We start from the raw sequence: 26189 nt of genomic DNA on the forward strand, positions 1-26189 counted from the left end.
GGGTTTGGGTGTACGCAAGGTGTACGCTGGAAATTTGGTGTACGCACTTTTGATAAATGAGGGCCAGTATATTTTACTCAATTTGTGTTTGAGAAGATTATGTGCGGAGAGGTTGAAATGTCCGTTTATGAAAATAGCCGCCCACATAGCCTCAGTATATTTTATTGCACGGTTTGTTGGTCACAACCTGTTGCATTGTTTGCATTTTTTTCATGTTCAAATTATAATATATTTCTCTGAAGAAAAATGTTTGTTTCAGTGTTGGTATTATATAACAATCTTTCTATTTAGTTTACTACTTGAACATTTTAGGACACATTGTCAGTAAATAAAATACACCTGTTTTCACTCGAAACCCTAGAAACGCCTAGAATAATGTTATAATAAATGGCTATAACTTGCTGAGGTTACATGTAGACAAAATTTCATCTGGAAGTGTAAAACAACCAAGTCTAACTTTCTAAAGGAACAATTCCACACTTCATGAAGTTCTGTTCGAGTTCACAGTAAAAATAACACATGCCGGTTTTCTTAAAAAATTATATTAATTTAAATCATTCTCAGAATAAATAAAAGTAAAATTGGAACATCTAATGAGCTAGATGGAAACTTCCGGTTCTCCTGTTTAAAATGATATATGGCACTTGATGCTAACTGCTAGTGAGAAAAACAAAGAAAAGTAGAGGCAGGTTGTGCGCCCTAAAAATGTTCTAGGTCTTTAAGAGATTTTTTTGCACCCTCACATTTTCAAATAGTTGTATCTCGAACAAATATTGTCCTGACACAACATATATCAATGGAAAGCCTATTTATTCAGCTTTCAGTTCATACATACATACTGATTTCAAAAAATTGACCCTTATGACTTGTTTTGTGGTCCAGGGTCACATATTGTAAAAAGGGGCTTTATAAAACCCCTTTAAAAATTGTATAATTTTCTTGTGTGCTCTTGCCATTTCCCCTTTTTTTATATTTCAATTTTTATTTAATTTTAGTTCTTCAACACAAACCTATGTTTATTACTATTTTTTTGTTTTGTTTACCAACTAATATTTATATTTCAGCTTTATGATATAGTTTTAGTGGTATCGGCCCATGCATATTGGTTAACCACAACAGTAAAATCCTTTCTAAAGTCTACTAATGACTGTTTGACAATATAGTCTCAGCACTGCATTAGTGTGAACAGATTATTATAGAGCACAACACAAACCCCCTAATTAAAACACAATGAGCGCATGGAGCGACTCCAAGCCTGTTGTGAGTCACTGACTCGCTAAACACATTTTTCACATCTTACAGCTTCAGTCACTTGTGCCCTGTGATTTCCACTAGAGGCCAGCATTTAATTCACATTTGGTCACCCTGAAGTTACACAGAGACGGGCCTCAATGCATCCAGACCGACATTTGAATCATGTAATAATACAGAGCTTTTATTAGACATCGTGCATTCGCTCAAGTCTCCTGTAGAATAAACAAGCATGTTGCCATGAGAACAAGCAGCAGAACTCACTGTGCACACACTCAAAGTGCCAATGAACGGGCAGCACAATGGAGTCGGGACCAAAAACACACAGGTATCAGTGCAAATCCAGATCAGACCAGCTCAGATGGATTTGATGGAAAAGTTTAACTGGTCATTGATAAAACTCTGGGTGACTCGGTGACACTTTGCAAATGCATTGATCTTAGAATCACATTTACAAAGCCATTTACAAATCAGACATTTTGCACTGTGAACTAACATGCACTAGCATTATATTCTTACTAGGTGGCATTAACAAAAATAGATGATTTAAAAAATATTGATCTTTGTAAGTTTATGTTAGCTAATGCATTAACTAATGAGGCCTTATTGCAAAGTGTTACCAATTAATTTGTTATGCTTTTTTAATGCAATAAATTGTAGAAGGAGCCATTCAAGCCAAAAAACATATATAAGGTCACATGTGAGAAATGCATAACAAAACTAACATCAACATATCATTCAAACCACTCATACATCCTGTTCCTATTCTGTTATGCATTGCATGAATGTAAAACTGCATAATGCAAAATCTTCACAAAAGTTATTAAACATATTGCAGTAACACCTGCATAATTATTGCTTATAAATTACATGTGTGGGTGTCAAACGAGTCCAGATATGACCGAACAATACTTATACGGCATTATTTAATCTTAGTTCATGTTAATCACAGCATTTATAATGTTAACATACAACTTCTAATGCATTAGTCAGTGGCGCATTGTGAAGTAACATGCACTTACATATTCTTACTAGGTGACATTAACAAAAATAGATGATTTAAAAATATTGCCTTTGTAAGTTTATGTTAGCTAATGCATTAACTAATGAGGCCTTATTGCAAAGTGTTACCAATTAATTTTGTATGCTTTTTTAATGCAATAAATTGTAGAAGCCAAAAAACATATACAAGGTCACCTGTGAGAAATGCATAACAAAACTGACATCAACATATCATTCAAACCACTCATACAGTCTATTTTAATTATGTTATGCATTGCAGGAATGTTAAACTGCAATATACAAAATCTTCACAAAAGTTATTAAGCATGTTACAGCAACTCCTGCTTAATTATTGCTTATAAATAACGCGTGTGGCTCTCAAACGAATCCAAATATGGTCTGTAAAAAGCGTGCCATGATGTAATGCTGCCAAACATTCACATGATGGAGGTTTTGTGGGGCAAAAGGGCAAAATGAGGCTGATCTACCCGCCCATGACAACCATCACCAACCCACACACAACAGCGGCAGCCGCGGCTCACAATCACAATCACATTCACTCAACATGAACCCAAACGCGCTTTAAACAGCCCAACTTCAGCAGAAAACTCACCGAGACCGACAGAGCGAGCCCGGTGATGACGTCACCGCGGCAGAAGTTCGACTGAACCGGTTTTATTTCATAAAGGTGTCACGGGGAGACTTTAACAGGTGAGTTTACCAACACTGAGCGAGTAAGGTGACGCTTAACTGACGTGCTTCACCAACAACTGTAAAGTTTGTTTCTCATTTAAAGTACAAACTTAATGAGATCAGTGAACTTCAAATTATTTTGCGCGAAGAGTTTTGATTCCCTCAGGGACGAACATGATTCGGGTTGTCATCAAAATGCGTTTATTTTACATTGTTAATTTCATTAGGCTATTTATAACGACGTAAGAAAATTAATCGTAATAAATATAATAACATGTATTGCAAACCGAACAACTTATACGAGGAAATCTTCCTTTTCACAGACTATGATGACGCGTTTTGACGGTTATCAACATAGTCCGGCAGAGTTTTTTTTTTTTTTTTTTTATACTTATTTTATGTTTTCATCTTTTAAATATGTTTAGCACTATACTTTTTATTATATTACCTTTTTGCATCGAATTACAACCGGTAAAATTGACGTCTGTCTCTTCTGACTGCCATTATCATTCTCTCAAAAAAAAAAACATTTCTTCCATTTTTTGAAAGTTGTGAAAATACTATTATAGAGTTTTTCTTTTTCTTTTTGAGCAATTGGAAACACACACACACACACACACACACACACACACACACACTATATATATATATATATATATATATATATATATATATATATAAATATATATATATATAAATATATATATATATACACACACCGGGTCAGGGTCAGTATTGTATAACATTAAAAATATGAATCTTATATTTACAATAATTTTTGAAGCAGTTTAGTTCAGCCCTACTATTTATCCAACTAGTCTTAACTTTGCTGCAGTTCCATTTACCTTACAAACAAGTACAATGATGGTACATACCATGGATGCGTTTTGACCTTCTGTGGTAAAATTTGTGTAAACTAAAAAGTAACTATTCCTTCCTACACTGTAAAAAAAAAAAAAAAGTACTTGTACTTGTCGTTTCTGGGTAAATGATTGATCCAGAAATTTCTGAGGTAAATTGTTTCTACTTCCAATTGTTTCCTGTGTACCTGATCTGACCTAAGAATGACCTATGTAACCTAATGTAAACAATGTTTTGACTTGGATAAAAGTGGTTATTTTCGATTCAGGCCACATTTTCTGGTCACCTGACCCTTAACTGTTGGACTATATTCATCAGGTGACTGAGATAAATCTGAAGGCTTGAGATGATGATTTATGTCGCCCCATCGGAGCAGTGACGGACATGAACGGGAAAGGCTGTAATCTGATGGTTTCTCCCGGCGGTATGGCTCAGGTACCTCAGCTGAGGATCCACATGGGTCACTCTTCTTCCCCATCACTCCATCCTGACTCCACAAGCTCGGCCCTAAGTCTCCGCCGGCAGGTGCTGACCAATGGGAAGATGGGCTTTCCGCAGTCGTCACGTCATCAAGCTCCGTCGCTTTCGCTCCCAGCATCCTCTTCCAAACAATCTGTTCGACCCAGCTGCATGGACAATGGTACAAAAGGTAATAAAACAAGAATAAACATATCAGGTTTATCCTGCTGTGTTCAATGGCTTGAAAGTATGAAAAACGTATCTCACAATTCAGCCTTTTATCTCATAATTGTGTTGAGGTCTTAATTGCAAGATATAAACTCATATTTCAAAGTTTGCACCTCTCAATTTGTTTTGTTGCCACAACCGAATAAAGGAAAAAGGTCATTGCAACTTTTCCCCCTCATATTTGCAAGTTTATATCTATTTATAACTCAATTGACAGTTTACATCTCGGAATTCTGATTTTTCATTTATTTTTTCCCCGCCATACAATTAAAAACATAATTGTGATTTCCTTGCACTTGCAGGTTTACATCCAGCAATTCTCTTATTTTTTGCGAATTTCTATCTTTTAATTACAGACTTAGTGGTATTTTATGTTTTTATCTTGCAGTAGTTTTTTGTTTCCACGACATAATAGTAATTTTAAAAAAGGTAATTGCAACTTTTTATTTCATCCCCCGCCCATATTTCCAAGTTTATATTTCGCTATTCCAAGTTATAAACTCTCAATTCACCCTTCGCCGCAAGTTTGATTGACAGCCGATCTGACCAATCACATCGCCATCTGCCGTTTTGTCCGAAAAAGCATTTAGTAGAGTTAGTAGTTTAATGTTGGTGGACTTGAACTTGAAAACGGTGTGTACTGACGTCTTTCCGCATTTGAAACAACATTTCTTCTAGTGTTCATTCATGTTTATTTGATGCTTATCAATGAGCTAGAAGGAAGAGATAATCGGTTCACAAGCAGTGAACAGCGCTACAGCGATCACAACATATTAAAGAGCCACAAAACCGTATTTATCGTTTAAATTTCTTAAAAAATGTCAAAATTTGAAAGTTGAGACTTTGTTTAATATCAAAAGTAACTTGCTCTGTCCTGTCTGTCAGCATCCTCTTTGCTTCGTGATCTATTTTCTCTATGTTGTCGGACATAGCAACAGTAACTAAAGGAGGACATCTCAGAAATCCGACTTTTTGAAATAATACGCCATGGAATAAAAAAAAAAAGGTAATTGTGACTTTTTTTCTTGCACTTGTGAGTCGTCACATCCAGCAATACTTTTTTGTTTTGTTTCCACCAAAGAATATTTCTACATTATATTTATATGTTTATATCGTTCAATTGCCAGATATAAACTCATAATTGAAAGTTTACATCTTGCAATTATTATTATTTTTTGCTCCCGCAACAGAATAAAAAAGATAATTGTGACTTTTACCTTACAATTCAGAATTATTTTCTCATATTTGCAAGTTTATATCTCACAATTGCAAGTTATAAACTCTTAATTGAGAGTTTACATTTAGCAATTCAGTTTTGTGTGTGTGTGTGTGTGTGTGTTTCACCATGGAATAAAAAGGCAATTGCAACACTTGTTAGTTTATATCTCACAATTCTGACTTTTTCCTCAGAACTGAATGGAGAAAGTCTAAATTGTGTGAAAAAAGTCAGGTTTTTTTTACCACAATTTACCTTTTCTTTTTTGTATTCTGTGGCAGAAATAGGCTTCCGCATGAAAGTGCAGCCGATGTTCATAATTTAAAAGGGACTTGTCAACAGTGTGGAGGAAATAGGCCGTATCTCCATCCCGGAGCTCGTACTGCGCAGCCCAGTGAGCCACAACACCAGACATGATGCTTTGAATTAGATAAGGGACAATCCAACATCCCCACACACATTTAAATAGCACTTCCAGCCCTTATTTCTTCTTGCACTGTCAGACAGAACAAAGCAACGACAGGCGTTTTCACTACAAGTGGACTTGAATCGCACTTAATCAGTTCAAGTCAACATGAAATCAAAATAAAACCCATATACTTTCTTAATTCACACTTCAGCTGTGCTCTGAAATTATCCACAAGGCCCGATATAGAGACATTTTCACTTTGATTAGCTGATGCGTGCTGTCATAATCATAAACCCGCCTTGTTATATTGAAAGATCACAAGTGCAGATGTAAATAAAAAAGATGAAATGCAGATGTAAATTCTGGTTCATATACTTCACGCTGTAGCTCCGACCATGTCTTCTTGCTCTCATATTTTTGATGATTAACCAAGCAGAAAGCTTGTACCTAAATGAGCCATGGAACCAAAGCAGAGAGAAACTCAGTAGTTAACAGAGCAGAAACGCTTCCCTGGATTTACAGGTCCGTTACAGGAACTCCATGACTATTCATTTGTTTCTGTTTGATAGAGAATGAAAACATCACACCTGAGGAGGAACGCTCCAGTAGTTTAAAAGATTAGTTCACTTCAAAATCTCCTGATAGTTTCCTCACCCCATCTCATCCCAGATGTTCATGTCTTTCTTTCTTTAGTGGAAAAGAAATGAAGTTTTTTGAGGAAAACATTCCAGGATTTGTCTCCTCATAATGGACTTCAATGGGAACCAACGGTTGAAGGTCCAAATCAGTGCAGTTTCAGAGGAAGAGCTTCAGAGACTCTGATGATCCCAGAGGAATAGAGTCTGATCCAGACTAACCATCACACATTATCAACACAAATACACATTTATACACTTTTTAACCCTCAGGTGGGATCTTGCGCTGCTTGCACATGATGTACTAGGCAGAAGTCCCACCCCCGTGTTTACAAAGCGCTCGAGTGAAGACTAAAGGCCTTTGCACACTGAGTCCGAAATTCACATGAGAAATTTTTGCACGTCAAAAAATAAATTCAACTCAGAGCCACCATACATATTCTTGTATCAAATATACTACAGATATTATTATATCACAGCTAGAAGTAGCACACCAAATCCCTGTAAACCGCATGTGTGTCTGTGTGTGTGTCTGTGTGTGTGTGTGTGTGTGTGGATCCATACCTTAGACATATACTGCCAGTCTCTGTTCAGGATCAATTGATGCACGGAAATTGGTGGTCTTCTATTTTTTTAATATGCGGCTCCATAATCGCTAGCAAAGCATCAGACTGAGCCACTGACACTAAAGTAAACTTTGAATCGGTCCAGATAATCCCACTTGATAAGGAAGCTGAAATCTCCTTCTCTACGCGATCGCAGGAGTGGATAGACACAATAATTTCTAGGGCTGTGTATTGCCAAGAATCTGGCGATACAGTACGTATCACGATACAGGGGTTACGTTACGATATATTGTAATATATTGTGATATTGTAAGAGAGGCAATATATTGCGATATTTCTTTTTTTTAATAAAAAATAATATAATTTAAAAGAATAAAGAACACAACCATATGCCTAAAACACAAGACAAAGTATTTTATTTAATTAATACAATATAATTACACCCCTAATAATTTCTCTTTCTTTTTCTCTTTTAAGAGAAGAGAAGAGAGAGGACAAAAAAATCATCCTCAATACTTGACGTAATTTTGTATTGTTTTGCGTTTTTTTCCCCTGTAACCCATTCATTAATATGCATCGGACTCAGTGTGCAAGTTCTCTGTGCGTGATTAATTTTTCGTATCACGAATGCGAAAAAAACACATGCAAAAATATCGGACTCGGTGTGCAAAGGCCTTAATACAAATGTCTTTTAGCAAAAAAAGTTACAACAATGTCGGACAATTTTGAAGTTTTTTTGGGAAAGGCCGTTACGGTACTTCCGCTTACGTCTAGCGTGACCTTTCCAACATGATTACGCAATCCGTGGTGCGTCGCAGCGCAAGATGAGCAATATAGGTTAAAAGTGTGTATAAATGTGTATTTGTGTTGATAATGTGTGATGGTTAGTCTGGATCAGACTCTATTCCTCTGGGATCATCAGAGTCTCTGAAGCTCTTCCTCTGAAACTGCACTGATTTGGACCTTCAACCGCTGGTTCATTTGAGGAGAAAAATCCTGGAATGTTTTCCTCAAAAAACGTCATTTCTTTTCGATTGAAGAAAGAAAGACATGAACGTCTGGGATGAGATGGAAATTATTATGAGATGGAAATTATCGGGAGACTTTTATTTTAAAGTGAACTAATCCTTGTTGAGTTTTCTTTACAAAAATAATACTAGGATTTTCATTGATAACTGGGAATAATGAATTTCTTTTTTCAATGCTTCCAATATTTTTACAAACCCTCAACCATCAGCCTGCTATATAATTATTTATGCAACATTTTAAAGACACCATGTAATCAAAATGGACAATTCATATTTTTTGCAGTGTTTATTCTAAATGATTTATTGGTGCGCCTCATTATTGTTTTAATAATCTTGAGTCAGAATAACTTCATCTCTTCTCTAAAGACGATGGGCGGGGCAACCTGTCACTCACATGAGATCCACCAATAGAAAACCACCACCATCCAATCAATTCCCCACAGATACGATCAAGCCCCGCCCCTACATTTGTTCTTGTTTGAGAAGCTTTCACTCAATATACAACATAATAGAGAAAAAAAGACCAGTGTGACTTCCCCCAATGCTGATTTTCCTACAGAATGTGCAAACTTTAATAGTATAAATTTGCAACGCATAAAAAAACAGCAGAGGCCATCATTATTAATGAGCCCTTAACATTACAAAATCTTGAAATATCTGCAGTCTTTATGTGTAACTTGCAAACGTAAGATGTTCTGGTGATGTTGCTTCTAATCTGCACAAGGAAAACAATAAAACAGTTTCTTCCACAAAGGTTGAATACGCAGTAACAAGGAAATATTCTCTGAACTTTATCTTAATGAGAGTTATGAGCAAACGTTCTTCCAGTAACATAAACAGAACGTTCGTTCAACGTTATCTATGTTTTCAAAATGTTAGCACAAAAACATTATTTACATCATTCATGGAATGTTTTTACCGTTTAGTTGGATGTTAGTCTAAAAGTAACAATGTTTACAAAACAAAAAAAACGTTTAAAACATTTAAAAAATTGGCATTTTGAATGTTCTGATAACTTAATGGAAATGTTAGTAAAAAAAATCCTCAAAACATGTTTTGTTAGCTGGGATATAATCAGGAAACATGTTCTGACAGACCAATTATTGTCCTTTATGCTGTACAAGGAAGGAAATAAGTATATCTCTGGGGCAGACCAGCCTCTGATCTCCTGAAAACGCAGAGCTTGATTATTAGTTCTCTGCTGGAGTCTTTTACTGCCAGTTTTTCCTGCTCTTTAATGGCAAGATTTTATTCAGACAGTCTGAACTTTAATATTACGTGACCATGCCGCAGGAGTTCAAGCTCTTTTGTACAACTCTTACAGTAGATTTTATATAATGCAGGAATGGATTATCTCCATTCAGTCTCGGGTCATAAATGTTTGATGAACATGAACGTGACTCTTTCCCAGGTTACTTGTCTTTGGGGATGAACAGAAACGTTTTTGGGCCGTATGGCAGTTCAAACCTGCAGGTGACGAGCAACGCCATGCTGGTCCACAGTCTGGGTCCAGTTTCTCCATCCGTCCCACAGACTTCAGCCCAAAACGCTTCACCTCATTCACTCGCTGTTCCCTTCACTGATGCCAGGTAAATAAACATCCTTCACCTTCTCATCAAACCTCCATATGACCAAATAGATCAATACGGTCATTATATTTCCCTCAAGCTCTCAAATCTACATATTCAAACTTGCCATTCATGTTGCAAAATACCAATGTCTGTCATCCACACCAAACCTTTGACCACTTCATCTGATGTTTTTTTCCATGAATAACAAGTTAATTTTAGTCAAAGCAATCATAGGCATGTGACGGTGTCAAATGATAATTGCTAAAGCTTTTATGACGGTATTAAATTACATTACAGACACTTAAGTGTTAAGTTTAACTTATTTCAAACAACAAAAAGAAATGCGAACACAAAATTGTTTAAATTAAACAAACAGCATAAAATAAACAGTAGAAAACGTAGAAATGTCTTTTTTGGTTGATCTAAATCCAGATGAAAATAGAAAAGACATATATATATATATACACACTCACCTAAAGGATTATTAGGAGCACCTGTTCAATTTCTCATTAATGCAATTATCTAATCAGCCAATCACATGGCAGTTGCTTCAGTGCATTTAGGGGTGTGGTCCTGGTCAAGACAATCTCCTGAACTCCAAACTGAATGTCAGAATGGGAAAGAAAGGTGATTTAAAGGGGGGGTGAAATGCTGTTTCATGCATACTGATCTTTTTACACTGTTAAAGACTTGGAATCCCATACTAAACATAGACAAAGTTTCAAAAGTTAAGGTGGACGTTTGATGGGAGTATTTCTTTGTCAAAAATACTACTTCCGGTTAGTCATAAGTTTCGGCAAGTTTTTTGAGATCATGCGTCCCCATTGACGTTAGTGGGGGCGGAATTTCCTTGTATGGGCCTTACGGACAATTCTACCGGAAGCGCGTGAGAGAGAGAGAGGGAGAGAGAGAGCAACAGCCTACGCCCATCAAAGCGCTGGCTTGTAGGATGCTAAACAGGTGATATAACCAGTAGCTACTGACTTACCCACTGATAGGCCGGCGGTCGATCTGTATTAGCACTTTCCTCACGCGACGGGCGAATCACTTTCCTCACTGAGCGACTCACTTTCCTCACGCGGCAGGCGAATCACTTTCCTCACTGAGCGAATCACTTTCCTCACAGAGCGAATCACTTTCCTCACGCGGCGGGCGAATCACTTTCCTCACTGAGCGAATCACTTTCCTCACAGAGCGACTCACTTTCCTCACGCGGCGGGCGAATCACTTTCCTCACTGAGCGAATCACTTTCCTCACAGAGCGAATCACTTTCCTCACGCGGCGGGCGAATCACTTTCCTCACTGAGCGAATCACTTTCCTCACAGAGCGAATCACTTTCCTCACGCGGCGGGCGAATCACTTTCCTCACAGAGCGACTCACTTTCCTCACGCGGCGGGCGAATCACTTTCCTCACAGAGCGAATCACTTTCCTCACAGAGCGAATCACTTTCCTCACTGAGCGAATCACTTTCCTCACAGAGCGAATCACTTTCCTCACTGAGCGAATCACTTTCCTCACAGAGCGACTCACTTTCCTCACTGCAGCGCGCTGCTGCACACGTCATTATTTAGCTCCGCTCACATGACACGCCCCCACCCGCTCGGCTTTTTTCGGAAAGACTCGGAACAGCGCATCTTTCTTATATAATTATAAAAAAAATAAAGACTTTTCGGAGATATGCAGGATGCAATGCTACTCTATAGGTACTCAAGATTGACATGACACTGACTGAAACTGAGTGTTTCACCCCCCCTTTAAGCAATTTTGAGTTGTTGGTGCCAGTTTTGAGCATGGTTTTGAGCATGGTTGTTGGTGCCAGACGGGCCAGTCTGAGTATTTCACAATCTGCTCAGTTACTGGGATTTTCACACACAACCATTTCTAGGCTTTTCAAAGAATGGTGTGAAAAGGGAAGAGCATCCAGTATGCAGCAGTCCTGTGGGAGAAAATGCCTTGTTGATGCTCGAGGTCAGAGGAGAATGGGCCGACTGATTCAAGCTGATAGAAGAGCAACTTTGACTGAAATAACCACTCGTTACAACCGAGGTATGCAGCAAAGCATTTGTGAAGCCACAACACACACAACCTTGAGGAGGATGGGCTACACCAGCAGAAGACCCCACCGGGTACCACTCATCTCCACTACAAATAGGAAAAACAGGCGACAATTTGCACATCACCACCAAAATTGGACAGTTGAAGACTGGAAAAATGTTGCCTGGTCCGATGAGTCTCGATTTCTGTGAGTCAGAATTTGGCGTAAACAGAATGAGATCCATTATGCCTTGTTACCACTTTGCAGGCTGGTGGTGGTGGTGTAATGGTGTGGGGGATGTTTTCTTGGCATACTTTAGGCCCCTTAGTGCCAATTGGGCATCGTTTAAATGCCACGGCCTACCTGAGCATTGTTTCTGATCATGTCCATCCCTTTATGACCACCATGTCCCCATCCTCTGATGGCTACTTCCAGCAGGATAATGCACCATGTTACAAAGCTCGAATCATTTCAGATTGGTTTCATAAACATGCCAATGAGTTGACTGAACTAAAATGGCCGCCACAGTCCCCAGATCTAATCCCAATAGAGCATCTTTGGGATGTGGTGGAACGGGAGCTTCGTGCCCTGGATGTGCATCCCACAAATCTCCATCAACTGCAAGATGCTCTCCTATCAATATGGGCCAACATTTCTAAAGAATGCTTTCAGCAGCTTGTATCAATGCCACGTAGAATTAAGGCAGTTCTGAAGGCGAAAGGGGGTCAAACAGTGTATTAGTATGGTGTTCGTAATAATTCTTTAGGTGAGTGTATATGATATACTGTATGTCTACACACAGACACACACACACACACACACACACACACACACACACACACACACACACTTGTAATAACATTAGAGAGTAAATGACAGCAGAACTGTAATTTGCACATGATCTATTGCAGATCTTTGCTGTCCAGAGAATCTTTAGCCTCGACCACCCTGAGCATTGCCGAGACGCAGTCGATCCGCAGCAGTAAGTTGGACTGGCCGTACGGTTACCGAGTTCTGCCTCCTGTGGGGCTTCAGCAGGCATCAGAAGCAGCTGATCTGGGTCTCGTTCCAGGGACCTCCATGTCCGAGTCCGTCTCCAACCCAACATCTCTTCCTCATTACCTCTTCAAGGAGGACGGGAGTCTCTCGGCCCGCTCCAAGAAGAGAGCCCTGTCCTTGTCTCCTCTCTCAGATGGCATCGGCCTCGACCTCAACTCCATCATTCGAACTTCGCCAACATCGCTTGTGGCGTATATCATCGGTTCCCGAAACTCTCCAGCCTCATGCCCGACTACTTCCCCTCTTCAGTCGGACGTTTGTGGACACTTGCTGGGCATCAGAGGAAGCTGCATCCCTCATCCCAACCCTGGGAAACAAAGTACAAATAAGAGTGTGTGTGTCCAGACTGACACCGAGAGTTTCCGCATGCAGCATTTGGAGGCAATGCCGCTAGAAGATCAATTCACCAATCTAGTGGTGGAGCACCAACTTCTACCTGGACAGGAGATCCAACACAAAAACACATCCAACATACAGCTTCAGTCGCCTTCAATACAACTCCAGTTTGCCGCAATACTCAGGACGCCAAGCCCGCCCAGAGGCCCTCCGCCACCCTATAGCGCCCATCAACACCTGCGAGGATCTCACGGCCAGAACCCAATGGTCCTTCCGTCAACTCTCTGCCCGATGCTAGAGGAAGATGAAGAGGAAGATTCAAGTGGAGGGCATGGCTGCCGCTGGCTGGACTGTGGTGCAGTTTACAGCCACCGAGAGGAGCTGGTCAAGCACATCGAGAAGGTCCACGTTGACCAGCGTAAGGGTGAGGACTTCACCTGTTTCTGGGCCGGATGTCCACGCAAACACAAGCCTTTCAACGCCCGCTACAAACTCCTCATCCACATGAGGGTCCACTCTGGGGAGAAGCCCAACAAATGCTCGGTGAGTCACAACAGTTTTTAAGATGCAGTCTGTCAAAAAACTCAGTGCAAACTAAAACAAACACAAAGCAAAAAAAAAAAACACAGTTATAGATTCTTTTGAAAAGTATAGAAAAAAGCACACACCAGACGTGTTCACAAGACTCTGCGGTCCAAGTCGAAGTCAAGTCTCAAGTCTTTAGGGCCCAAGTCAAGTCAAGTCTCAAGTCTTTAGGGTCCAAGTCAAGTCTCAAGTCTTTAGAGTCCAAGTCAAGTTAAGTCTTAATTCTTTAGGGTGCAGGTCAAGTCTCAAGTCTTTAGGGTCTAAGTCAAGTCTCAAGTCTTTAGAGTCCAAGTCAAGTCAAATAGAGTCGCAAGTCTTTAGGGTACAAGTCAAGTCTCAAGTTTTTAGGGTCCAAGTCAAGTATCAAGTATTTAGGGTCAAAGTCAAGTCTCAAATCTTTAGGGTCCAAGTCAAGTCTCAAGTCTTTAGGGTCCAAGTCAAGTCTCAAGTCTTTAGGGTCCAAGCCAAGTCTCAAGTGTTTAGGGTCCAAGTCAAGTCTCAAGTCTTTAGGGTTCAAGTCAAGTCAAGTATCAAGTCTTTAGGATCCAAGTCAAGTCTCAAGTCTTTAGGATCAATGTCAAGTCTCAAATCTTTAGAGTCCAAGTCAAGTTAAGTCTTTCGGGCGCAGGTCAAGTCTTTAGGGTCTAAGTCAAGTCTCAAGTCTTTAGAGTCCAAGTCAAGTTATTTCTCAACTCTTTAGGGTCCAAGTCAAGAGTCGCAAGTCTTTAGGGTACAAGTAAAGTCAAGTCTCAAGTGTTTAGGGTCCAATTCAAGTCAAGTCTCAAGTCTTTAGGGTCAAAGTCAAGTCAAGTCTCAAGCTTTTAGGGTCCAAGTCAAGTCTCAAGTCTTTAGGGTCCAAGTCAAGTCTCAAGTCTTTAGGGTCCAAGTCAAGTCTCAAGTCTTTAGGGCCCAAGTCAAGTCTCAAGTCTTTAGGGTCCAAGTCAAGTCTCAAGTCTTTAGGGTCCAAGTCAAGTCAAGTCAAGTCTCAAGTCTTTAGGGTCCAAGTCAAGTCTCAAGTCTTTAGGGCCCAAGTCAAGTCAAGTCTCAAGTCTTTAGGGTCCAAGTCAAGTCTCAAGTCTTTAGAGTCCAAGTCAAGTTAAGTCTTAAGTCTTTAGGGCGCAGGTCAAGTCTCAAGTCTTTAGGGTCTAAGTCAAGTCTCAAGTCTTTAGAGTCCAAGTCAAGTTATTTCTCAACTCTTTAGGGTCCAAGTCAAGTCTCAAGTCTTTAGGGTCCAAGTCAAGTTTCAAGTCTTTAGGGTCCAAGTCAAGTTTCAAGTCTTTAGGGTCCAAGTCAAGTAAAGTATTTAGGGTCCAAGTCAAGTCTCAAGTCTTTAGGGTCCAAGGAAGGCATGTCTCTTTAGCGTACAAGTCAATTCAAGTCTCTCTTCATCAAGTCAAGTCAAGTCTCAAGTCTTTTGGGTCCAAGTATCAAGTCTTTTGGGTCCAAGTCAAGTCAAGTCTCCAGTCTTTAGGGTCCAAGTATCAAGTCTTTTGGGTCCAAGTCAAGTCAAGTCTCAAGTCTTTAGGGTCCAAGTATCAAGTCTTTTGGGTCCAAGTCAAGTCAAGTCTCCAGTCTTTAGGGCCCAAGTCAAGTCTCCAGTCTTTAGGGCCCAAGTCAAGTCTCCAGTCTTTAGGGCCCAAGTCAAGTCTCCAGTCTTTAGGGCCCAAGTCAAGTCTCCAGTCTTTAGGGCCCAAGTCAAGTCTCAAGTCTTTAGGGTCCAAGTATCAAGTCTTTTGGGTCCAAGTCAAGTCAAGTCTCAAGTCTTTTGGGTCCAAGTCAAGTCAAGTCTCAAGTCTTTTGGGTCCAAGTCAAGTCTATGTTCTATTTTTAGCAATATTTTTTTCAGCTAGTTGTTATAATTAACAGTGTATTGAACTTTAAAAACAGATTACTTTTACTTTAAAATTGCATAATAAAGCACACAAAATAGTACTTAAATCATTACTATTAAATTCCATGTGTATTTTGAGCTATTCGAGTTGCCGTAGTTTGTTGTAGATCTCAAGCAATGCTGGATAATGTAGCCTTCCAGTGAGCGCCGATTTATTGTTTTTTTTTGTAAGGTAAGGCTTGACTATGTTGTTACTATTTGTTGCTTATTTATTTACCTGCAGTTTACTAATGGGTGATGAAGTCGTGTGCCTTTAGATGTGACACGCGCTCGATGGCTTGGTATTTTTAGAAATGTTTTGAGATATTCGCCGCTGCTGCACATATTTGTGAATGAATGAATAGTAAAAGGCGGCGTTTCGTGCTGTCATGTGGGGTAGTAAATAGAGAACGGAATCGGGGAATGCCGTGCCAAAAGACTTGCATTTTTTCCACAAGTCTCAGTCTTCAAGTCCATGTCCAGTCCAAGTCAAGTCTTGGGTCAGATGTTCGTGAGTCCACGCCAAGTCGCAAGTAATTTTTTTTGCAACTTAAATGCAACTCGAGTCCAAGTCGCAGACTCGAGTTTCCATCTCTGACATACACACAGCATTTTTTGTGAATTGTGGGGACTTTTCATAGGCATAATGCATTTTACACTGTACAAACTATACATTATATCCCCCTACACCGCCCCTAAACCTACCAATCACAGGCCATTTTTACATTTTCAAAAAAACATAATTTAGTGTGTTTACAAATCCATTTACATTGTGTAGACTGCTGGCTGGTCCCCACAATGTAATATAAACAAGCACACACACACTCTCTCTTCATCAGGGCTCCTGTTAGTGGGTGGGATATATTAGGCAGCAAGTGAACATTTTGTCCTCAAAGTTAATGTGTTAGAAGCAGGAGAAATGGGCAAGCATAAGGATTTGAGCGAGTTTGCCAAGGGCCAAATTATGAGGGCTAGACGACTGGGTCAGAGAATCTCCAAAACTGCAGCTCTTGTGGGCTGTTCCCGGTCTGCAGTGGTCAGTATCTATCAAAAGTGCTCCAAGGAAGAAACATTGGAGAACCGGCCACAGGGTCATGGGCGGCCAAGGCTCATTGATGCACGTGGGAAGCGAAGGCTGGCCCGTGGGGTCCGATCAAACAGACGAGCTACTGGAGCTAAAACTGCTCCAGAAGTTAATGCTGGTTCTGATAGAAAGCTGTCAGAATACACAGAGCAGCTCAGTTTGGTGTGTATGGGGCGGCATAGCCGTTGACCAGTCAGGGTGACCTCTGACCCCTGACCTCGCTGAAAGCACCAACAGTGGCACGTGAGCATCAGAACTGGACCACGGAGTAATGGAAGAACGTGGCCTGGTCTGTGGAATCACGTGGATGGCCGGGTGTGTGTGTGTGTGTGTGGCTTACCTGGGGAACACATGGCCCCAGGATGCACTATGGGAAGAAGGCGAGCCGGCGGAGGCAGTGTGATGCTTTGGCCAATGTTCTGCTGGGAAACCTTGGGTCCTCCATCCATGTGGATGTTCCTTTGACACGCTCCACCTACCTAAGCATTGCTGAGACCATGTTCAGCCTTTGATGGAAACGGTATTCTGGTGGCTGTGGCTCTTCCAGCAGGATAATGCTCCTGACACAAAGCACAAAGGCTTCAGGAATGGTTTGAGGAGCACCACAACCAGTTTGAGGCGTCGACTCTGCCTCCAGATTCCCCAGATCTCAATCCAATCGAGCATCTGTGGGATGAGCTGAACAAACAAGTCCGATCCATGGAGGCTCCACTTTGCAACTTACAGGATTTAAAGGATCTGCTGCTAACATCTTGGTGCCAGATACCACAGCACACCTTCAGGGGTCTAGTGGAGTCCATGCTTCGACGGGTCAGCAAAAGGGGGACCAACACAATATTAGAAAGGTTCTCATAATGTGTGTGTGTATATATATATATATATATATACACACACACACACACACACACACACATATAAACACACAAACATTATATATATATTTATATTTATACACAACGTTCAAAACAATCTATTTGCAGTTGAGTTTCCATTTATAACACAAAGCATGTTAGAACAAAAGGCTTCTTTAGGTAGGTATGTCTCTAAATTGAACTTTTAATATCATTAAAGAACCATTAAGGAACTTTCTTTATTTAGAGTAATTAAGAGAAGTGCACTTTATCAGATGCCTGTGTTTTAGAGCTCTAGCAGGATCTGATCATTGGGTAACGACACCCCCCAGTGGTTGCCATGGTGAAGCCGCAGCCTCCACCAGCTCTTGCGTTTCAACACTGCAGTGCTTCAGGGAGAAACTGGTGTTCTCTATTGTGAGATATATTGAGAAACTCTCAATACTCACATTAAGGCTTTAACCAGGAAAAAACCTCTGCATAGTTTAAACTCATTGTGTGCTGTTGCGGAGAGGCTGCATTACTCTTTATCTGTGAGTTTTTCTCCTCTCTTTTAACTCCAGCCATCAGCTAATTAGTGATTATTCTTGATAATTGACATGAGAGTTTGTGCAATTATGCAGTTATTAAAAAGGGACAAAAGACTCTCATTTAAGCTCTGGCAGAGATACGACTGCCTCCTGCCACACACTTCAGTCAAACGGACAGAGAGTTGGACGCAGTCAGAGACGCGCGGCACTCAGGGCTTCTATTAACACGATTTTCTTGCCTGCACTGTAAAAGTAACTTATAACATTGAAAATGTAAAAGCAATAGTTCAGACAAAAACTGAATCATTTACTCAGCCTTTTGTTGATATCTATCTATCTATCTATCTATCTATCTATCTATCTATCTATCTATCTATCTATCTATCTATCTATCTATCTATCTATCCGTCCGTCCGTCCGTCCGTCCGTCCGTCCGTCCGTCCGTTCGTCCGTCTATCTATTGTTCTATTGTTCTATCTATCCGCCCATCCATCCATCTGCCAGCCATCCGTTTAAATACTAAGTAAATACTTGTTGTTATAAGAATTTTGAGATGTTTGGACTAGAAACAGGACAAAAATACGTAAGAAAAGCTTATTTTGATTGGTTGATTTTTTGCCACGTTCATTTCATCAGGTTGAAACATAGACAGTCAAGAAGCGACCCCGTAGACAACGGCGGAAAATTAAGTCACTTAGAGGCACTCACTTCCTGATGGCGGAGCGAACTGCGCCGGCTCAGACTGAGCTTGAGGACGTAGATGTGACGTGAGCCTCCTGTCGGACAGCTGTAGGTCTTCTAGTAGTTGTGGAAAATGAAATCTGAATTACGTTGTTTTAATGTTTTGTCCCCTTGGTTTTGGCTCACTATGGGCTTCTCCTCATTCTTCTCCCTTGACTTCATCAGACTTTATGTCTCCACGCCCCCCCCGACTGTCTCAGAGACAGTAAAGATTGCCTGCGAGCGTCTCCTCAGGTCTATACGGTAATTTCTCTACTGTCCGAGAGTCGCGTTGGTTATGACGCAATCGTTAGCCTATTTTTACAAAAACAGTTTCTATGGGGCGATAGTGTAAGATACAAGGTAATGGAGCCTTTTATGCATTGTCGTGTTTCTTTAGAAATAAACAACGGACAAATGGGGGTGTTTTCAGGTAACAGTCTGTCTTCCCTTGCTTTCACTTCTTTTGGATTAACTCACTGGAGAAGAGAGACAGGTTGAAGTAGGCTACTTTGCTGTATATTTATTTAATTGTGAGCTTTTCCTAGTCAGTCCTCTTCGACCATATTAACAAAGACATCAGCAGTGTGGCAGCAATTTTAAAAAATAGAAAAAAGTGATCTGGCTTGTTTAATAAATAGCTCTTTTTTGTATTAAAGCGGACCTACCTTTTGTGTTTAAGAGTAAAAGCTTTAAGTTAGTAGTCCATTCGTGTCTCCTGTGTTCGATCAGAACGGAGCATCTGAAATTATAGTGTCTGTCAGTTATTATAATACATATGACAAAAACAATTGTCTGAATTATGTTGCATATTCCTCAAAAGTTCTTGTGATAATATCACTATTAATCAGGTCAAAAACTATTTAATATACTGCAAATAGCCTACTAGTTTTTTTAATGTTTATTTGTTATTAATTTAGGCAGACAACAAGGCTACCAAGAACTGTGCACAATGCATTGCTAATTCGGTTAAAGTTGTCTTTCCTAACTTAATTTTTAGTCGAAAATTTCAGGACTTCAGTCGACCAAGATTTTCTTTGGTTGATTACAGTGGTGCTCAATTGAAGTCGATAACATCTTTAGTCAGATAAGAAAACAAACTACAATGGAGAATTTTCCAGAAGCGTCTCAAACGATTGTGTCCCCAAACACCAACATTCCAACACGAGAGAACATGGCGGCGTTTATTGTCTTTCGCCTGACGCTCTGAGACAACACTCATTCATGATAGAGGGAAAAAATTGCAAAAGAATTTCATTATATACACTATATTGCCAAAAGTTTTGTGCCTCTATATGCACCTGAGCTTCCCATTGTTAATCCATGGTGTTTAATCTGGAGTCGGCCCACCCTCTCTAACAGCTCCAGCTCTTCTGGGAAGGCTTTCCTCAAGGTTTAGGAGTGTGTTTATGGGGATTTTTGCCCATTCTTCTAGAAGCTCATTTGTGAGGTCAGGCACTGATGTTGGACGAGAAGGCCTGGCTCTCAGTCTCCGCTCTAATTCATCCCAAAGCTGTTCTATCGGGTTGAGCTCAGGACTCTGTGCAGGCCAGTCAAGTTCCTCCACACCAAACTCCTCATCCATGTCTTTATGGAGCGACGCTGTCGTCATGCTGGGACAGGAAGGGGCCGTCCACAAACTGATCCCACAAAGTTGGGGGCATGAAATTGTCCAAAATGTCTTGTTGAAGCATTAAGAGTTCCTTTCAGTGGAACTAAGGGGCCAAGCCCAGCCCCTGAAAAACAACCCCACCCCATAATCTTCCCTTCACCAAACTTTACACTTGGCACAATGCAGTCAGGCAAGTCCCGTTCTCCTGGCAGCCATCAAACGCAGACTCGTCCATGTGATTGTCAGACTGAAGAGTGATTGGTCGCTCAGAGAACATGTCTCACTGCTCTAGAGTCCAGTGGCGGCTGCTTTACTTCACTGCATCCCACGCTTTGCATTGCTCTTGGTGATGTAAGGCTTGGATGAGCTGCTCGGCCATGGAAACCCATTCCATGAAGCTCTCTCCGCTGTTCTTGAGCTCATCTGAAGGCCACAGAAGTCTGGAGGTCTGGAGCTGTTGACTCTGCAGAAAGTTGGAGACTTCTGCGCACTGTGACCCTCAGCATGCGCTGACCCCGCTCTGGGATTTATCACTTCGTGGCTGAGTTGCTGTTGTTCCCAATGGCTTCCACTTTGTTCTAATCCCACTAACAGTTGAGCGTGGAATATTTAGTAGTGAGGAAATGTCAGGAATGGACTTATTGCACAGGTGTCAGCCTATCACGGCACCACGCTTGAGTTCACTGAGCTCCTGAGAGCGACCCGTTCTTTCACTAATGTGTGTAGAAGCGTCTGCAGGCCGAGAGCTGGAGTTATACACCTGTGGCCATGAAGAGACTGAACACCTGAACTCAGAGATCTGGAGGGGCGGCCCAATACTTCTGGCAATATAGTGTATACTCTGTAATTTGTGCTAAATGTAATATTCCAATTTCGTAATTTTTGGATGAAAACATAGCTTCTGACAATTAAAAGGTTACATTTTAGTGGTGCGTTGTTTTTAATATAACCACTCGTAAGGAAAACTTTAGAACTGACAATCATTGTGACCGTTGAAATACAGAGAATAATCATCAATAATCAAGATAATCATGAAAAACTATTTTACAGTGCATGCAAAACCCAGCATAATGCTAGACTGTTCCTGTAGATCGCTAGTGGCACAATCACTTTACAGTAGGAAAACTCTTCTGTGTTTCCTCTGATATTGTGTATTTTCTTCAGGAGTGTGTTATTAAGAGGTGAAATATTTATTTGCCTTCACTGATCCAAGTTTATCAATCATTAATCGCGCACAAATACCTGTGGTCAACCTTTAGCTCCGCACACTTACTCATTACCAAAAGCCTTTGCTGTTGCTATGGCACCGGGAACAGTTGGATGGTTTTCCAGTGTTCGTTAGCAAACGGCAGAACTAGGCACAGATACTAAAGTGATTGCTGTGTCCACACAGTGCTGTGTTTTCTGCTGACGCTCCAGAGAGCTGAACTCTGGCCCTCAGCAGTGTCTGGAGGAAGAGCTGGACGAGTCTCTGGATAAACAGACACAGAGTCACTGCAGCGTAATCACAGATCTACAGCACAATCACGGGCCTGTCCCAGCATGCTCAGCATCATCCATACATACATCCGTCTGTCTGTCTGTTATCCATCCATACATCATCCATCTGTCTGTCTGTTATCCATCCATGCATTCATCCATCTGTCTGTCTGTCTATCCATCCATACATCTATCTATCTGTCTGTTATCCATCCATACATCCATCCATCTGTCTGTCTGTTATCCATCCATACATTCATCCATCTGTCTGTCTGTTATCCATCCATCCATCTATCTGTCTGTTATCCATCCATACATCCATCCATCTGTCTGTCTGTTATCCATCCATGCATTCATCCATCTGTCTGTCTGTCTATCCATCCATACATCTATCTATCTGTCTGTTATCCATCCATACATCCATACATCTGTCTGTCTGTCTATCCATCCATACATCCATCTGTCTGTCTGTCTGTCTGTCATCCATCCATCTGTCTGTCTGTCTGTCTGTCTGTCATCCATCCATCTGTCTGTCTGTCTGTCTGTCATCCATCCATCTGTCTGTTATCCATCCATCCATCCATCCATCCATCCATCCATCCATCCATCTGTCTGTTATCCATCCATACACCCACCCATCCATCCATCTGTCTGTTATCCATCCATACATCCACCCATCTGTCTGTCTGTTTTCCATCCATACACCCACCCATCCATCCATCTGTCTGTTATCCATCCATACATCCACCCATCTGTCTGTTTTCCATCCATACATCCACCCATCTGTCTGTCTGTTTTCCATCCATACATCCATCCATCTGTCTGTCTGTCTGTTATCCATCCATACATCCATCCATCTATCTGTCTGTCTATTATTCATCCATACATCCATACATCCATCTGTCTGTCTGTCTGTTATCCATCCATACAGCCATCCATCCGTCTGTCTGTCTGTCTGTCTGTCTGTCTGTTATCCATCCATACATCCATCCATCTGTCTGTCTGTCATCCATCTGTCTGTCTATCCATCCATCCATCCATCTGTCTGTCTGTTATCCATCCATCCATCCATCCATCTGTCTGTTATCCATCCATCCATCCATACATACATACATCTGTCTGTTATCCATCCATACATCCATCCATACATCCATCTGTCTGTTATCCATCCATCCATCCATCCATCCATCTGTCTGTTATCCATCCATCCATCCATACATCCATCTGTTTGTTATCCATCCATACATCCATACGTCTGTGTCTGTTATCCATCCATCCATACATCCGTTTGTTATCCATCCATCCATACATACATACATCTGTTTGTTATCCATCCATCCATACATACATACATCTGTTTGTTATCCATCCATACATCCATCTGTCTGTCTGTTATCCATTCATCCATCCATACATCCATCCATCTGTCTGTATGTTATCCATCCATACATCCATCCATCCATCTGTCTGTTATCTATCCATACATCCATCTGTCTGTTATCCATACATACATCCATACATCTGTCTGTTATCCATTCATACATCCATCCATCTGTCTGTTATCCATACATACATACATCCATGTGTCTGTTATCCATCCATACATACATACATCTGTTTGTTATCCATACATCCATCCATACACATCTGTTTGTTATCCATACATCCATCTGTCTGTCTGTCTGTTATCCATTCATCCATCCATACATCCATCCATCTGTCTGTATGTTATCCATCCATCCATCCATCCATCCATCCATCCATCCATCTGTCTGTCTGTTATCCATCCATACATCCATCCATCCATCTGTCTGTTATCTATCCATCCATCTGTCTGTTATCCATCCATACATACATCCATCTGTCTATTATCCATCCATCCGTACATACATCCATCTGTCTGTTATCCATACATACATACATCCATCTGTCTGTTATCCATTCATACATCCATCCATCTGTCTGTTATCCATACATACATACATCCATCTGTCTGTTATCCATCCATACATCCATCCATCTGTCTGTCTGTCTGTTATCCATACATACATCCATACATCTGTCTGTTATCCATTCATACATCCATCCATCTGTCTGTTATCCATACATACATACATCCATGTGTCTGTTATCCATCCATACATACATACATCTGTTTGTTATCCATCCATACATACATCCATCTGTTTGTTATCCATCCATACATACATACATCTGTTTGTTATCCATCCATCCATCCATACACATCTGTTTGTTATCCATACATCCATCCATCCATCTGTCTGTTATCCATTCATACATCCATCCATCTGTCTGTTATCCATACATACATACATCCATCTGTCTGTTATCCATCCATACATCCATACATCCATCTGTCTGTATGTTATCCATCCATCCATCTGTCTGTCTGTTATCCATCCATACATCCATCCATCTGTCTGTTATCCATCCATACATACATCCATCTGTCTGTTATCCATCCATCCGTACATACATCCATCTGTCTGTTATTCATACATACATACATCCATCTGTCTGTTATCCATCCATACATCCATCCATCTGTCTGTCTGTCTGTTATCCATACATACATCCATACATCTGTCTGTTATCCATTCATACATCCATCCATCTGTCTGTTATCCATACATACATACATCCATGTGTCTGTTATCCATCCATACATACATACATCTGTTTGTTATCCATCCATACATACATACATCTGTTTGTTATCCATCCATCCATCCATACACATCTGTTTGTTATCCATACATCCATCCATCCATCTGTCTGTTATCCATTCATACATCCATCCATCTGTCTGTTATCCATACATACATACATCCATCTGTCTGTTATCCATCCATACATCCATACATCCATCTGTCTGTATGTTATCCATCCATCCATCTGTCTGTCTGTTATCCATCCATACATCCATCCATCTGTCTGTTATCCATCCATACATACATCCATCTGTCTGTTATCCATCCATCCGTACATACATCCATCTGTCTGTTATTCATACATACATACATCCATCTGTTTGTTATCCATCCATACATACATACATCTGTTTGTTATCCATCCATCCATCCATACACATCTGTTTGTTATCCATACATCCATCCATCCATCTGTCTGTTATCCATTCATACATCCATCCATCTGTCTGTTATCCATACATACATACATCCATCTGTCTGTTATCCATCCATACATCCATACATCCATCTGTCTGTATGTTATCCATCCATCCATCTGTCTGTCTGTTATCCATCCATCCATCTGTCTGTCTGTTATCCATCCATACATCCATCCATCTGTCTGTTATCCATCCATACATACATCCATCTGTCTGTTATCCATCCATCCGTACATACATCCATCTGTCTGTTATTCATACATACATACATCCATCTGTCTGTTATCCATACATACATACATACATCTGTCTGTTATCCCTCCATACATCCATCCATCTGTCTGTCTGTTATCCATACATCTATCCATCCATCCATCCATCCATCTGTCTGTTATCCCTCCATACATCCATCCATCTGTCTGTCTGTTATCCATCCATCTGTCTGTTATCCATTCATACATCCATCCATCTGTCTGTTATCCATACACACATACATCCATCTGTCTGTTATCCATCCATACATCCATCTATCTGTCTGTCTGTTATCCATCCATCTGTCTGTTATCCCTCCATACATCCATCCATCTGTCTGTCTGTTATCCATCCATCTGTCTGTTATCCATTCATACATCCATCCATCTGTCTGTTATCCATACATACATACATCCATCTGTCTGTTATCCATCCATACATCCATCTATCTGTCTGTCTGTTGTCCATCCATACATCTGTCTGTCTGTTATTCACCCATACATCCATCTGTCTGTTATCCATCCATCCATCCATCCATCCATCCATCCATCCATCCATCCATCCATCATCCTTCCTTTAATCAGTTAATCAATCAATCCACCTATAATAGATCTATCTACCTGTCATCCATTCTTCTATCAATCAATCCATCCATCCATCCATCCATCCATCCTTCTGTCTGTCTGTCTGTCTGTCTGTCTG

The 26189-nt window shown here is 40.6% G+C and overlaps 1 protein-coding gene across 2 annotated transcripts in view; it reads left to right on the forward strand.

The window, feature by feature from the left end:
• Positions 1–2745: 2745 nt before the first annotated feature.
• glis3 (GLIS family zinc finger 3) overlaps positions 2746–26189 on the forward strand; it is a 59048-nt gene continuing 35604 nt past the window's right edge. For both annotated transcript variants that reach the window (XM_067433977.1, XM_067433978.1), the window contains exons 1-4: positions 2746–2964; positions 4126–4456; positions 9760–9937; positions 12870–13896. In XM_067433977.1, coding sequence (XP_067290078.1) covers positions 4192–4456; positions 9760–9937; positions 12870–13896 — 1470 coding nt within the window. In that variant the 5' untranslated portion in view covers positions 2746–2964; positions 4126–4191. The remainder of the gene's footprint in view (positions 2965–4125; positions 4457–9759; positions 9938–12869; positions 13897–26189) is intronic.

This window comes from Pseudorasbora parva, chromosome 23 (genome assembly GCF_024679245.1).
Source record: "Pseudorasbora parva isolate DD20220531a chromosome 23, ASM2467924v1, whole genome shotgun sequence".
NCBI lineage: Eukaryota > Metazoa > Chordata > Actinopteri > Cypriniformes > Gobionidae > Pseudorasbora > Pseudorasbora parva.